Source organism: Physella acuta, unplaced genomic scaffold, assembly GCF_028476545.2.
Source record: "Physella acuta isolate Inbredline_101_S28 unplaced genomic scaffold, ASM2847654v3 ptg000997l, whole genome shotgun sequence".
NCBI classification, from domain to species: domain Eukaryota; kingdom Metazoa; phylum Mollusca; class Gastropoda; family Physidae; genus Physella; species Physella acuta.
In genome coordinates, this window is record NW_026732514.1 from 204,993 (window position 1) to 221,248 (window position 16,256).

Sequence of the window (16,256 nt, forward strand, 5' to 3'; positions counted from 1 at the left end):
AACGTTATTATTGTTTTAGCTTGATATGTTAATAGTTTTGAATTTTTAAAAAATTGAGATTAGTTTTTAAAAAGTGCATACTTGTGTGTTGGTTTTTGAAAACATGCCTTTAATTACACAAGTCTTAACATATGACAGTAGATGCATTTAAAATGTATACAGTCATAATCGTCTGTTTTACTCACGAGGCATGCACGGTAGCAAAGGGCACGTGAGAGTGGGGGGCGGGGGAGTGCAAACAGAATCACACAGGTTGAAAAACACTGCTGTGGTTTTAAGCGCAGCTCCAATGCGGCGGCCATAATTGCACCGGTGAGGTAGAACAACGAAATACTTACTGATAGAACAACGAAATACCTACTGATAGAACAACGAAATACCTACTGATAAGCCTCATTACAAAGACACTGCGTTGACAAACTAATCTGAGTTTATAATTAAAATTCGATTTGTTAATCTGAAGGAAGACTGCTGGAAGTATGGGGATCTTAAGAGTTCTGTTAGTTGTGTCATTCCGTCGGCCGGAGATCTTAATTTAAAGTTGCAGGTAAATAGATAAGGCACATATAGGCAAAAAATGCGTGACTTATAGAATACCAGTATACTATAAGCTTCTATACATTTACTGGGTCCAGGACATTGCACCTCCCTGTTATTACCCCCTCCCTCTCCCAAATTAATTAACCCCCGGCACGGGTAAGTACCCTCCCCCACTGAGATTACATATTATACGAATACCAGTCCAGCTCCGTTTCTGTAATCCTATCCCTAACCATAGCCTTATTTCCTAACTAATCTGTATTAGTAATCGACCATGAGGGGGGGGGTGTAATGTCCTATAGTGGTTTCACGTATGTACGTGTGGGGCGGGGTTAGGGGTGGGAAGAAGAAGAGAGACTTGACAGGGGAGATAATTGACCTGGGAAATGACCTGCCTACTCCCATATATGAACTTTACATAACATGTCTCCATGTATGTTTTTATGTTTTTACTCAATTACCCTAAGTAAGGTATTCGGTTATTCGGGGGTATGTGTCGTGCCAATGACCACTGATGTCAGTTGATGTAACAATAAAAGGATCTTCTAAAACAGAGGTGTTGGGTTACTTGTAATAAACTACATACTAGTATAACCTGTTGATTTTAGCCCTAACCCAAGCCCTCCCTGAGCTGTAACCAAAGTTTCTGACCCTAACACTGAACCAGATATTACAAACACCCACAATTCAATAATCAAACCTACACACATTTTTTATTTTAATTGATCGGAGGATTGATGAAATTTATGTCCGATAATAGACTCTCCCGAAAATAGGTGTGTTAGGCTGATAGGCAGAGGCGTAGCGAGGGGGGAGGGGGTGCGGACCGCAACGGGTGATACCATTTAGGGGGTGACACCAAGGCCAAAAATAGCAAAATATATAGAGAAAAATGATAATTCCACTTAATTAAGTGATTAATTCGAGTTTTAAATAGTCTTTTAAGAGGTGCAAATCGAAAGTTTGAGGGGGGGGGGTGTAAATCGAAAATTGAAAGTTTGTCTCCGGGAAGGGTCGCTACGCTTCTGGGGGGTGACACCAGTAAGTGCCGCACCGGGTGACACCCGACCTCGCTACGCCACTGGTGTTAGGTTATTAGTTGTGTTATAATCTCGACTTGAAATTAGGGTTGGGGGGTTAGTGATAAGGTTACCATTGACATTAGCTATTCTTAAGTGTATTTAGTTAAATACCAGTAACCTAACACCCCTTTTTAAAGAAGATTATTATCGCACACGGGTATGAAAAAATTCATAAAATGATCCTCCGTTGCGTACCGGTAGCTGTACTGGTTTATCGATTGTACATTTTTTATTTACAATTAGGTGAATACATTATTTTTTTTTATAGCTGATAATGGCGTTAACCTTGACAATGTTTTTATCCTTTTCATTATTGAAGGCGTGTGTTTATATTTATGTTGTTTTTAACAGGCGTGTTAATTGTTTAGAGGTGTGTGTTTATTGTTATACTAACAGCTGTTTGATTATCGTTAAATTAACAGGTATGTGTTTATTGATATAAACATGTGTTTTTATTGGTATAAACAGGTGTATGTTTATTGTGATGTTTACATGTGCATGTGTTTATGGAACACCATTCTGCCTTCCCATAACCATGTGTGTAGAATTTCTTGTGTTGGAATAATTTACATTGCTGTTAATTATTGAAAATTCCTTTTATTGCCTAAGCGCGAGATTGTTTTCCTACATGAAAGGGGCCGTAATCCACAACATACCTAATACATGGGAGACAACCCATAAAACTTCAACATTGTTTCAACTAATTTTAAGGCAGCAATTCATGCAGTCCGCTCAATACTTGACTATAACTACCGCACTGATCTCTCATTGAGAGCGAAGGTCAAGGGTATCCTGACATGAACTTTGACCTCTACTTTTATCGAACAAAGATTTTTTTTCTTCACCGTGACCCAAATCTTTGATTAGAATTGGACCGCAAACAGCGAGGTCAGGGTGGTGTTACATTCCCCCCCCCCCTCCTCCCTCCACTTTAAGAGGAGTTGGTCTGCTGACTTATAATCCTCGAATGAATCTTCTCACCCAGGTGCCAGCCAAATATCGACATTTGCGTTCCTGCAATATTTGGTGCTAATAAAATCCATTGTGTATGGCATTACAAGCATTGTGTTGGTTCCCTTGTTGTTAATGATAATAGTAATATACATTTACACGTGTATCGTTGTTCAAATTTTAATTTATAAAATAAAATACTTAATATAAATTATAAATGTCTTTATGTTTATATTTGCTCTACGTAATCATAAAAAGATTATAAGTTTAAAAAAGAATTTAGTAAGATACAAAACATACATATAATTATGCATGTATATAAGTGAATAAATACGATACAGTGAACTATTGGGAGATACATTAATATAAATCTGCTACTTATATAGAAGATGGGTACAGGTAAAAGTTGAGTGTTAGGATGGATTCTAAGGTATATTCATCGTATTAGATGACACAAGCATGTTTTGTGACATTAGGTGACACAAACATGTTTTGTGACAATAGTTAACACAAACATGTTTGTGACATAAGATGACACAAGCATGTTTTGTGACAATAGTTAACACAAACATGTTTGTGACATTTGATGACTCAATCATGATTTGTGACATTAGGTGACACATGTATGTTTTGTGTAACTGGTTGAGACAAACATGTTATGTGACATTAGGTGACTTAAATATGTAATGTGTCACTATTGGAACCATAGCATAGGCATAATTAAGTTGTAACAATATTTTGTAAAAAAAAACATTCTAAAGCATGGATACTTAAGAAATAAAGAAAACACACACGTTATTTCCGCACTTAATATTAATAATAACTCAATTTCGTTGAATATTAACACAAGTTTACATCTGCAAGTTTGATGTCACATTCTCTAAATTGCTCACTCTAGTAGAGTCTAGCACCTTTACTGTTCTTGCTAGTTTTAAATTAGGTCACAAGAGAGGTATAAGCAGACTCAGTCAGAGGAATCCAATGGACCCCTGACACAAAGACTTGCTGATGATACAGCCTTACTATCAAACAGACTCCAAGACACACAACACAAAGTTACAGATTTGAGCGAGACTGGAAAGTGACAAAGAATAAACCACCAAAAGACAAAATGAAATGATTGTTTATCTTTAAACAAGATAGAGCTTTAGAATTAGAAAACCCAAGCGTCGACCAAAATAGACAGCTTTATATACGAATTGTGCTCAGTGTATCGGGAGGAACAGATGCAGACACCAAACGCATAATCTAAAAAAAAAACCCACTAATCGTGTGCCAATTCCTCTCTATGATTTGCCTTTCTATTGTTTCCTGTCCACATAGTTTTATGTTTTCTACTTTGTCTTGCCATTCTATTTTTAAACATACAGCAAATTATGGCTCACTAGCAAATTTCACATATGCTACTGTTGGGGACTGATTCAGAGTTTCTTCCAGGCAGCTCCAGATCGACTTCTACCCCCCCCCCCCCCCAAAAAAAAACAACCCTAAATGGAATTTGTATAGATGTAAATATACTTTTACCAGTGTTCGGCCCCTCCCCCGGAAATTTTAGTCCACCCCTCCACCCTCTCGGGAGGAAACACTGGATTCTCCTATTACAGTGGATGGCTAATCCACCAAATCCGCTTCTTAAAACCTCAATGAAAACTACATCATTGAAATTGCGTTGTAGTTTCTCCCTCCCACCCCCTTCAACTCAAAAAAATTGTTAAAAAATTATTTTGGTTCTATTTCAAGCGGTATTTTTTTTTATAATGCTGACGTCATGACAGCACCCCCCCCCCCACCCACCCACCCACCCAGTAGCTTCACTAACCAATGATGACTAAACCAAAAGTCCGGACTAGATTTATTTGGTAACGATTATAAGATTAAGATTTATTTTTCAGCTAATTCATTTTTTTTTTAAATTATATAAGAAACACGTGACATAAAGCCACGTGATGACAGATAGAAGTAGTTACATTATCACGTGATCGGAAGACGCCGGTGTAAGTGACGGTAAAGAACAGAAGTTTCTGGAAAGGGAAAAAAAAAAATTCTATTTTCAGAATGAGCGCTCATCTGGTACTCCAATAATTCCACAGGAAAGCGGGGATTAGCACGGTGGGGGTCACAGATCCTCGAGCGCTGTTGACGTCAGAGCCTTTGGACGGCTATATAAAGGGGAAGTAACCCAGTGTTTATCGCTTCCCGGGCAAAGGGCGTTAGGAACTATAGCTCACCGCGCGCGTGGCTATCAATTTATTCAAAATTTAAATTTAGATTTTTATTTTTAAGAACATAGATTTTAAAAATTCAGACTTTTTATAGAGTAAATATCTTATAAAAGCCCATAATTATTTTTAAAAGCCCTTATCGTGAGTAATTAAAAAAAATTATTAAGCCCTTACAGCCCGAAATTAATACTCTGAGAAAATCGTCTTACGAAACATAAAGAAGCATCGATTTGAATCAACTTTTTAAGCCAACTAAAACTTAAACTGGTAAGTACCAGGTGCTCTCTGTAGGTGTTTCTGTGGTGCTTTATGACTAAGGGTGCTTCAGGAGTGAACTGTGTCTATGTGTATTTCTAAAGGTGAGTTTTTTCAAGGTGTACTTAATGGTGTCTGATTGTGTTTTAAGAATGAAATGAGTAAAACTTTGTTTTTGGGTGTGGTGTTGATATGCGCTTCATGAATAAGCATTGTGTAAAAAAAAAGGAATAAGCCTCGCAATATGGAGAAGTGTAGCAAGCAATATAGTGTGTTAAAATGTGTTTAATGAAGTAATTGATGTGTCAGTGCATGTTTTTGGAGTAAGTCTCAGGTTTTAGCGTGCGTTTAGTTAGTGTGTAAACTTGATTATTGAGTGAGGTGTTCGTTTAATTGTGCATGGAGAATGCCTGTAAGCTGTTTTTGGAGTAAGTCACGGGTTTTAGCGTGAGTTTAGTTAGTGTGTAAACGTGAGTATTGAGGGATGTGTTAGTTTTATTGTTGCATGGAGAATGTCTGTAAGCTGTTTTTGGAGTAAGTCACGGGTTTTAGCTTGCGTTGAGTTTATGTGTAAACGTAATTATTGAGTGAAGTGATAGTTTTATTGTGCATGGAGAATGCATGTAAGCTGATTTTGGGGTGAGTTTAGGTATTCAAGTGCGCGGAGTGCTTTTTATCGTGGTTCTCGGAGTGAGTTGTTGACTTAACGCCCGCGTGTAGTGTGCATGCGCGCGTATTTTTTGTAGTAAATTATAGGTTTTTAAATGCATGGACTGCTTGTGTGAATTTGACCCTGACAAGTCACACATCTTATATTTCCGACTTCCGTTTCACGCCCCCAACAGACATGGCTATTATCCGGAAACTCGTCAACCAATCAGTGAAGCAGTTCGTCAGCCCCAGCGTGGCGTCATCAAAACGTGTGGTGTCCACGTCACCGCGGGTGGAGCAAGGTGCTGCAGCCATCAGCCTAGAGTCACCAGCTCTTCAGGTAAATGTCACCAACTCTTCAGGTAAATGTCACATGTACTCCAGGTAAATGTCACCTGTACTCCAGGTAAATGTCACCTGTACTCCAGGTAAATGTCACCTACACTCCAGGTAGATCTCACCTGTACTCCAGGTAAATGCCACCTGTACTCTCGATTCCAGTTGCATATATGTTTTACTATGTTTCGGCGGTTTTTGTTGGAGGGGGGGGGGGGTGAAGGTGTCAGCTAAAATGTAATGGGACTATAAGGGTTTTTAAGTATGTAACTTGTATTCATTTGTTGCACAAATTGTCTTTTATGAAACTTGAATGACCTAAATGCGAAAACGCAGCCGGAAGAAATTGTAAATTTCACCAAGGTAATTAATTATTACTGAGCAATTTGCATTTATAAAAACAATTATTTTTTTTAAATGGAAAAATAAAAAAAACTTACATCGTACATTTATAGAAAATTCAATTGTATGCCATACTTCTTTTTATTGCATTAAACAAAAATTCATTTTTAAATTTTAAAATATTTACGAATTTACTCATTTTTAAAACATGTGTAGAATAATTATCCAACACATTATGCATATTTGTAGCGTTTATTGTTAAAAATAAGGCAATTTTAAAAATGAAACCAGACAATTCCAAAAATACTAGAAGTAAAAAAAAAATGTTTTGAATTAAATCAGTTACAATTAAGGACCAATAGATTTGAACATAGAATAAATGTATTGCTATCATCAGCGTCATTGAATTTAATTTGTGCTCTTAACTGTCCCATGTTCGAAATTTTCTAGTAAAGTCGTCTTTGTTAGAAGCTCTGTGAGAAAAAAAAAAGGGGGGGGGGGCTTAGATTCCGTTAGCCCATGAGCCAGTGTGAGCTTAATCCGTCCCCGATTAGACCACAGCTTGACGCACATTCTTCTCAGATTAAGCTCATTAGACGCGTCACTCCAGGTTAAAATCCCCTGGCGAAAATATCCGAAACAATTCTCTTCTAAACTTCATTAAAAAGTCGCATTTTATGGTAGTTTTCTCAATGAACGGCGTGTCTAATTAAATTTTGCTAGCAGTATAACCGTAAACCAAGCTTTAACAGTAGCCTGATCTTAACTCAAATCCCATACCAAGAACAACCATGCCTGAAATATGATTGTGTTTTTAGAAAACCCCGTCCTATCAACAATAAAGAAAACGCGCTAGACAATGGGCATTTCAACTTACTAGACACGTTATTGTAAAATTCGTTTTTTTAGCATATTGGTTGGCATTTTTTTTATATCTACACGCATTACCTAATATAAAATACGGATTGGATGTTTTTGTATAAATTAATTTAAAAGATCACATTTTTAACATCTTGTACATCTTGTATTCATTCGCAATTAATGAGTCGGATGTTAATAAAGCAACACAAACATTCAAACTTACGACGTTTTTTTAAAAAAAATGTGTCCTTTACCAAACACGCCATCGTTTATTTTTAGCAATGCCCGTTCATGAAAAGTGGCAGCGCCATGGCAGACGACAGCACGTCACTGCAGGAGGTGACCAACGTCCAGCCGTTTAGCAGCATGCCAGGGCCCAAAGGCCTCCCTGTACTGGGGACTCTGCTGGATTATTTCAAGAAGGACGGACCCAGGTTCAATAAAATGTTTGACGTAAGACGCTTCTCACTTCCTCACCTGACTACTGCAGCTTGTAATCTTTCTCCTCACTAGTTCAAGATAGTACTTTACTGCGAGTTATTATTTTTTTTTACCTAACGTCCCATTCCTACCCGAGGTAGAGGGTTCCATTGAGATAACTTTTGCTTTCCATGCCTACAAATTGTGCCAAATTCCATTTAGAACTTTGGCTTTTCATGCCTACCCAGGGGTTAAGGTTTCATTTAAAGATAACGTATTTGTTCTTAATTTGTAATGTTAGGCAGAACCAGTGTTTCTTTCAGACTTTTTTTTTCTCTAGTGGGGAGGGGGGGGGGGAAGAGCACTTAATATTGGAGGGGGGCGGAAACTGGAAAAAAGTATATATTTTCTATATACATTCTGTTTCGTTCAGGAGGGGGGGGGGGGACTTCCTCCAACAAACTGGGTATTCTGTGTCAACATGTAGTGTGCCAAATGGCCCGTTGACTCCGACTTCAGCCATCTTCTCTTTCAGGATTTGCTTCCGCTATGGAAGACAAATCTACTTTGTCCACTTAAGAATAATCTGTAAGGCAGCAATTGTTTGTGTAGTTTTCTTTTCTGTGTACGTAAATTGTCAAAAAAAAAATTAGTATGAAATATGTATACGAAATGTGTATGTAAATTGCCAAAGTGAAATGAGTATACAAAATGTTTCTGTAAATTGTAAAAATTGTGTAAACAAAATGTTTATGTAAATTGTCTAAATGCAATGTGTATACGAAATGTGTATGTAAATTGTCTAAATGCAATGTGTATATGAAATGTGTATGTAAATTGTCTAAATGCAATGTGTATACGAAATGTGTATGTAAATTGTCTACGAATGGGTATGTAAATTGTACAAAAGAAATAACTATACAAAATGGGTATGCAAATTGTCAAAATGAAACGTGTATTTAAAATGAATCTGTGAATGATCGGTCTGAAATCACCACGAATGCTGTCTATGACCAGGTATACAGACAAAGAGCCCTGGAGTTTGGAGACATCTACTACGAGAAGGTCGGCCACTTCCACAGTGTAGTGGTCAGCAGTCCTGAGGCCTACAACCGCTTGGTTCACGCCGAGGGCAAGTACCCTCACAGACGACCCATGGTGCCCATAGAGTACTACAGGAAGCAGAAGGGCATTGATCTAGGCATTGTCAACTCGTAAGTTTTTTAGTTAATACAAAGCACACTTAAAAATTACTTTAATGAGTAAGGTTTTTGATGAAGCCCTTTAGCAATAGAAAACGTGGAGTTTTAACATAAATTTAGTGCACCTAGTAATGTGGATCCACATTTAAACATCAGTGGGTAGTGACTGGAATGTACATGATCTACCTATTAGTAGAAGTACACAAAGCCGGCATATGGATTGTTGCAAAAAAGAAAACTGTGTAACTGATGTTGAGGGGGAGGAAACACGATTTTGTCGATTTGGATAAAATTTGTTTGTTTTTTTTTCTTTAAAAAAACCCAGATACCGAGAGTTTTTAGCTATTTACATTTTACAAATGTTTTTTTTTTTTACTATTACGACGAACTCGAGTCAAGTTTCATTCTCTGTTCCTTTGTGAAGCAATTTACCTTACCCTTTCATTTTATTTTTTTTTCTGTAAATTAAGATTTGTTTAAAGTTTCAATGCTATTTACGTTTTTATGTACACAGTTTTATTAGTTCAATACAGTATGAAGGTGTATTTTCTGTCTGGCTACATTTGTGACATAGGCCTACTGTCTGTAGATGTGATAAACCTAATAAGCATTTGTTGTGTTTCTATCGCATTAACTTTGGGGTCGTCCATAAATGATATAACATGCCTAGGGGAGGAGGGGGGGGGGGGGAGAGGGGGAGTGAATCATCTGACGATATGCGACGAAAAGGATAGGAGGGGAGCAGATTTTCAGAAAGTGTGACTACACAATTGCGTTAAAAAAATATTTTAGAAACTGAATTTCGGCATTTATTTCGCGTTTTTTTAAAAAGATTCTTATTGTAAACTGTAACATAATTTGATTAAAATTCTCAACTTTGACAAAGCTCAGTATATATTTCTGAAAGAAATCAATTTTAAAAAAAAGAAGTTGTATGATTTTTAGGGATGGGGCTGAAGATTAAGTGGTGACGTCATTTGCGTGGGGGGGGGGGGAGGTCTGGCTTTTCGCGACAATGGATAAATTTGTCAGAAATCTGTTCAATGTCAGCATGTGTAAGGTTGAACTTTGTGTTTAAAGACATCTGTTCAATGCCAGCATGTGTAAGGTTGAACTTGGTCTCTCAGTCAGGGCGAGCCGTGGTACAAACAGCGGACAGTGGCCAGCAAGAAGATGCTCAAATTGTCTGAGGTGACCAGCTTTAGCGCGGAGATGGGGGAGGTCGCAGACGACTTCATGAAGCGGCTGTCGTCTGCCCGCAACGCTCAGGGCGAGGTCCCCGCAGTCGAGAGGGAGTTCTTCAAGTGGGCCATGGAATGTAAGTTATGTTTGCCACTAATTAATATAATTTTAATGACTTAATTATTTCGTCTCTTTTTAAATACCTTAATTCAGTTTTTTAATGTGTCTTGGGCATTGACACCACCCCCCCCCCCCACACACACATACACTCATCCCTCCGATCAGCTACTACCTAGTCACTACCCCATATCATTATCCCTAAGATGAATTACCCCCTGTCAATTACCCCCATGGTAATTACCCCACTCTTACTTATTTGTAGTCTACATGTTACGATAAACTAAGGAACTCGGTATTCAAACAATGTATGAAATGGGAGAGGCAGTGAAAGCAAACAATCGTATTTAGTACTTTCGCTAGTCATTGGCTACCCTTTAACTCTTACCATAATAACCTTATCCTAACACTGCCTACCTTTCGTTTAGGGTTACGTATAATGTTAGAATTAGGTTTAGAATCAATTTGTAGTCGAAATTGAGGTAATGATCTAGATCTACATCATTTTTAGGCAGGAGTTATTCTTTTGGGGATAATTGACAAAATGATGCATCATGCTCTCATTTTTTATAGTATTCAATTTAATACAAGGGTTTTATTTCTTAAATTGTTCAAATATAATTATCGGGCCTAATTTGTGAACAGTCTACAACTCAAGACTATGTTTACCACGTCTAATTTTCAAACTAAATCAATTTCTTCTGTCGCGTACTATAGCCATGGGCACCTTCCTATTCGAAGAACGAATCGGGTGCCTGGGCGCTCAGCCGACGCCCCTAGCCCAGTCGTTCATTGAAAACATGGAGGGTTTCTTCAAAAAGCTGCAGCCCCTCATGTACAACATGCCCTTCTACAAGCTGTGGGCGACTAAAACATGGAAACAGTTCGAACATTATTCTGATAACGTCATGGACATTGGTCGCTCTATTGTGGAGAAGGTGAGTAGCTGTTACACATTGTTTAGAGTTTCATTGAACTTTCTGATGTGAAAAGTCATTTCTTTTGTTTGTATTATTAATAATTTAAACGTGTTTTGTTTTTCTTCGATGTAATTACTTTTTGATGCCTCAAGTGAACTTTCAAAACTTTTGTCAACTTTTAAAACTTTGTCAACTTTTAAAAAACCTCGTCGATTTTCAACCCTTTGTCGGTCGTAAATTTTAATTATACACTTTCAAAACTGTTAATTTTTAATTAAAAAAAAACCTGTCAGTTTTCAAAATTGTAGTAGTTTCTACAAATTTAGATAGCGCTTCAAAACCTTCCAACAGTTTTCAACACGTTTTCTGTTTTCGAAGTGAATTTGGCGGGTTGGAGATATGAGACATCCCCACCCTAACGCTTGTCCTTACATAAATATTTTAGTTTTAGGAAAATCAAATAGCCAACTTACAGTTTGCTTCAATGAACGAAATGTATCGTTTTGCCCCTAGTTGGGTCTCCTATTTTCTATCATATTCAGCTCAATTGTCACTCTGGAATAAGAATATCACACGATTTTATTCGACAGAAAATGGCCTCCATGGAAAGCGACAATGGAAGCAAGTCAGCCTTCATCAGCTATTTACTGGACAGTGGTACCATGTCCACCAAAGAGGTCACGGCACTGGTCATTGACCTGATGACAGCAGCTGTAGAAACAGTGAGTACCCACATGTGCATACACAAGAGGGATTTTTGAATTTATTTGTTGAATCTATGTATAGATAGGCTTAACACTAAATAAAAGCTCATTATTGAATTAATAATGTAATGGTTTTCCTACCAATTCTTCATGTTGATGGAATAAGTGACTACTATTGACATGGGAGGTTTAAAATATTAACAGCTACTCGTTGTGAAGTACCTTAGAGGGTATCCCGTCAAAATTCTTTCTCGAAGTTAAATCTTCTCGTGGTAACAAAGTTTCCCAAAGGGTAATCTGTCAAACTCCTCTTGATAACAAAATCACTCAAAGTGTAATATATCAATTATTAACAACAAAATCTATCAAAGTTTAACCCATCAATGACCTCCCCCCCCCCAGACCTCCACCGCCATGGTGTGGTGCCTCTACAACCTGGCCAAGAACCCTCAGGTCCAGGAGAAGATCTACGCCGAGATCAGCGAGGCAAAGGCTGCCAACAACGGCTCTATCAGCGCCGAGGAGCTGAGTCGTCTGCCTCTAGTCAAAGCCGTGGTGAAGGAGACCCTGAGGCTCTACCCCATCACGTACGCCACCAGCCGCAATGTCCAGGAAGATATCGAGCTGCTTGGGTATCGAATCCCAGCTGGGGTAGGTACAACATGCACGATATCGTTTTAAAAGTTTCCATGGTTTATAAACGAGCCACTAATCTTCATTCGTATTACTATTGGTAAATATATTATTTCTCTTCACTTATTGGCTTATTGTATATCAGAATAAGGGGAATGCATGGTGAGGTCAGTAAAGCTCATGCTTCATCATCTTTTCCTGTTTGTGCCCCAGACACATAGGGCATTGAAGTAGAGTTCATCTGTTTCAATTACTTCGGCATAAAGTGGTCGGCACTATGCCCAGCCACCTATTATTTCCCTATCATGAATTAGGTACCCATCAGAGCTGGGTGGGCTCAGGGACGTTCTGCTGATTGAACTTGGATTCGAAGTCGAAACTTTCGGTGTTATCAGTCTAGCACTCTACCGCTAAGCCACGATTGGTAAACTGAGAAGTCCTGAGTTCAAGTATCACACGATATAATTGTGTTTTCGCCATCCCCTAGACCCACGTACAGGCTATGTCATGTACCACAAGATATATTTATGTTTTTGCTATCCCCTAGACCCACGTACAGGCCAACCTCTATGGTATGTACCACAACCCCGAGCTGTTCCCCAACCCTGAAGAGTTCCTCCCAGAGCGATGGCTGAGGGGTGAGCAAATGGACGCCACCATCAAGTCCACATCCCAGCTCATCTGGGGCCATGGTGCTCGCATGTGCATAGGTAGGGAATCAATGTCTTATCTCATGGTTTTTTTTAACTTTCTCATATAAAAAACCTGATGTTGGGTCTTCAGGCATTTGTCAGAAAGCAAAAAAGGAAAGAAAGAAAAGAAAATGAATAGAGGCATTCATAGAAAAACAAACAGCAACATATTAAAATATAGATCTAGTACTTTAAATTTATAATAAACATAATAGGTATATTTAATGCCCTAAACTTATTAATTGCTTATAAACATTTAAATAAGTATGTCTAAATAAACACAACACTTTGTATAAACATTTTCGAACTCCCTTGCCCATGCCACTACGCATTTGTATAGCTCAAGTTTTGAAAGATAGACTACAGATACACTTCACACCAAATCGACTGTAGCTAGTAAACGAAAAGAGAAACACATAATTTGTTACACTAAACTTCAGTTTTTTTAAATTGATGTATGCAGTAGCCAGCATCAACTCGCACCACCTTTACTACGTTACCGGCACCAACAAGTATTAAGCACCTCTTACAAGGATACACGCCTAACCAAGCTCAACTATTTATGTTTACTTTCTTTCCGATACTAGGTCGCCGACTTGCGGAACAAGAGATGCACATCACCCTGTCTAAGGTGAGTATTGTTTTCTCTAACCTGTCTAAGGTGAGTATTTGCTAGTGTTACTGTTAATATAATACACATTTGCTAATTTTAACTGGCTTGTTGAACAAACTTGTTAGAAGGTCGTATTGCCATCTAGATGGCTTTGTATCCACATAGCAAAGTAATGCAATCTTCTGCTTTTTAACATAAAGACGTAATTGTTCAGTAACGACCCACTTAGCATAACCAACACTCGCATGTATAATCAGTTGAGTATAGGCGGGTTGTCTTGATTTTCAGCATCCAAAGTCTGATTCTGAAAAATACAAGACGACCAGATGATGGAAAAGGTAGACTGGTAAAATGCGAAAAGTGCTCAAAACACGTCAATCACGTTACACATTTCTCTTGCAGTTTACCGGTTACCGTAAAACATAAACACAGAAAGCCTCAAACCTCCCCCCTCTCATTCAATTAACACCGCAGAAAGCAAGTAGACCGCCCACTACAATTTTCTTTTTTCAATTCCGTAGGGGTACATAACCTTGTAAAGTCAATTTTTGCCAAAAAATATTTATTGAGTTGTTTCCCTTGGAATGTAAAACCGGAAAAATAAACTGTACCTGTTAATTAAGTTTGTAAAGCGAAAAGATCTCTACTCACTATTTAATTTTTGAACAGTTATAAAAAGTAACACAAAAGATAAATATTATGCAGATCATCCCTAACAGTAAAAGCCGTGTATGTTTTACCACATATCATTCCTAACATCGAGTTGCATCCAATATATTTAACAACAGATCATCCCTAACATTTAGTAACAGCCAATCTCTTTGACCACAGATCATCCAGAACTTCACCTTAAGCTACAACCACGACGACGTGGAACCTGTGCTCAACACCATGATGACCCCTGACAGACCCGTCCTGGTCCAGTTCACACCCAGGGAGCAGCATTAGACAGACACGGTCAAAGTCTGGGACATTGTCTCAGACAGACATAGCTTTAAACAACTGTAAACCAAGACAGACATTAACAGACAACAATCCTAATGGACAGAATTTAAAAAAAAAACAAGTAGCAAAACTACTGTCATACAAACTTTTACCAACATCAGAAAAAAATAGTTAATGAAAGACAAAATCTTACAAAGCAAAAACAACACTGACAGACATAATGCCACCATATAAAATTACATTTGACAGACAAAAACAATCCCATCTAAACCAACAGAACATCTTTACAGACATAGACCGTCTATCTTCTTCACCAGAATTCAACTTTTTTAATGTGATTCAATGGCATCAGAGGCTTGCAGACCCAAAGTGTTTGAAAAAAACAAAAAAAGTTTTAAAAACCTCAGCAAAATAACGAAACAATCCCAGATTGTTACATCAAGATCCAGAAATATTATTTTTAAATATATTTGCAAATGTAACAGCTGATAGTAGAGAGGGTGGAAAGCATGAACTAACATCCAACCACAGATGGTTATAGAAATGTTTATCTGATGAATGCCTTAGGTTGGATTGTCAGCTGTAGAGACTGTTGAGGCAATAGAAACTAATTTTTGTGTTTTGATATACTTTGACTTATGGATGGGTGCAATGATACTGGCTTCACGCTCTGCTTAGATCATTTTTATAAAGTGAATCACTCAAGTTTGTTTTCTAAAATTTTCTGTCAAAATTCCAAAATAAAATACAGAAAAAAAATTAGTTGAAGTCCCTTGCCGTTGTTCAATGATATTTGTTACATACAGTTACAGTACATTATGATGAAAGTGAACCTGTTTTTTTTTTGCTCGTGTTTTTTTTTACCTGAGTTCATTCAGCTAAATAGGGTACCTGGCCATGACTTTAAGAAAGTATAATAAGCTTGGCATTGTACCGGTAACTAACGTTTCCTCTAAGGGGAAAAAATCTAGCATGGAACATAAATTTAGTGAGCTCAGTGTTTAAAATTTCTTTTACAAAATGACTGCGGGGTAGGTTCCAAATGACTGCGCTGTGTAGCTACGAGGGAACAACATAGCTGGTAACCCAATAATCCAATGTGAATACCTAAACAGGTGTGCTCTACTTCACCTTGTTTTGAGAGTAACTTTAATAATTTACTGTAAAAGTTCAATAACGAAACCTGTCTTTCCCCCCCCCCCCCCCCAACCCCTAACAAGTAACAGATTCAGTCCCCAAACCTTCAGTCAATATCTAACACTGACCACAAAAAAGCCCACAATATGGATGTAACAGAGCCAACAACAGCAACAGTAGCATTAGGTTGTGAGTAGCTATGCTTATGCATCCTTCAGTATTCATTCTTGCGCACACCAGTATGAACCATACATAGGTCTTAAAATTGCAACACAAGAATATTTTCTAGAAAGTATTAAAGTTTATTTCTAAAAGAGTGAAAATAAAAATGTCTAAGTTACACAACTCAAAAAGAAACAATTACCCTTATACATAAACTGTTGTTACAATGACTACGTAAGTTACACAAAATCATGTAAATAATGTAAATATATATGAATGTACACCAGAC

The 16,256-nt window shown here is 37.7% G+C and overlaps 1 protein-coding gene across 1 annotated transcript; it reads left to right on the forward strand.

The window, feature by feature from the left end:
* The first annotated feature begins 4,778 nt into the window (after positions 1–4,778).
* On the forward strand, positions 4,779–15,415 carry LOC131954430 (cytochrome P450 10-like). Its single transcript, XM_059318099.1, has 11 exons — positions 4,779–5,062; positions 5,896–6,041; positions 7,520–7,693; positions 8,678–8,874; positions 9,990–10,180; positions 10,879–11,099; positions 11,672–11,803; positions 12,188–12,436; positions 12,966–13,128; positions 13,698–13,741; positions 14,555–15,415. Exons 2-11 carry the CDS (start codon positions 5,898–5,900, stop codon positions 14,669–14,671), a joined length of 1,632 nt encoding a protein of 543 aa, XP_059174082.1. The 5' UTR covers positions 4,779–5,062; positions 5,896–5,897; the 3' UTR covers positions 14,672–15,415.
* Positions 15,416–16,256: the final 841 nt, after the last annotated feature.

Coding starts and splice junctions, on each gene's coding strand:
- LOC131954430 (XM_059318099.1), top strand. CDS start 5,898: ATGGCTATTATCCGGAAACTCGTCAACCAATCAGTGAAGCAGTTCGTC. Junction 11,100..11,671: donor GTCGCTCTATTGTGGAGAAG/GTGAGTAGCTGT, acceptor TTTATTCGACAG/AAAATGGCCTCCATGGAAAG. Junction 13,742..14,554: donor TGCACATCACCCTGTCTAAG/GTGAGTATTGTT, acceptor CTTTGACCACAG/ATCATCCAGAACTTCACCTT.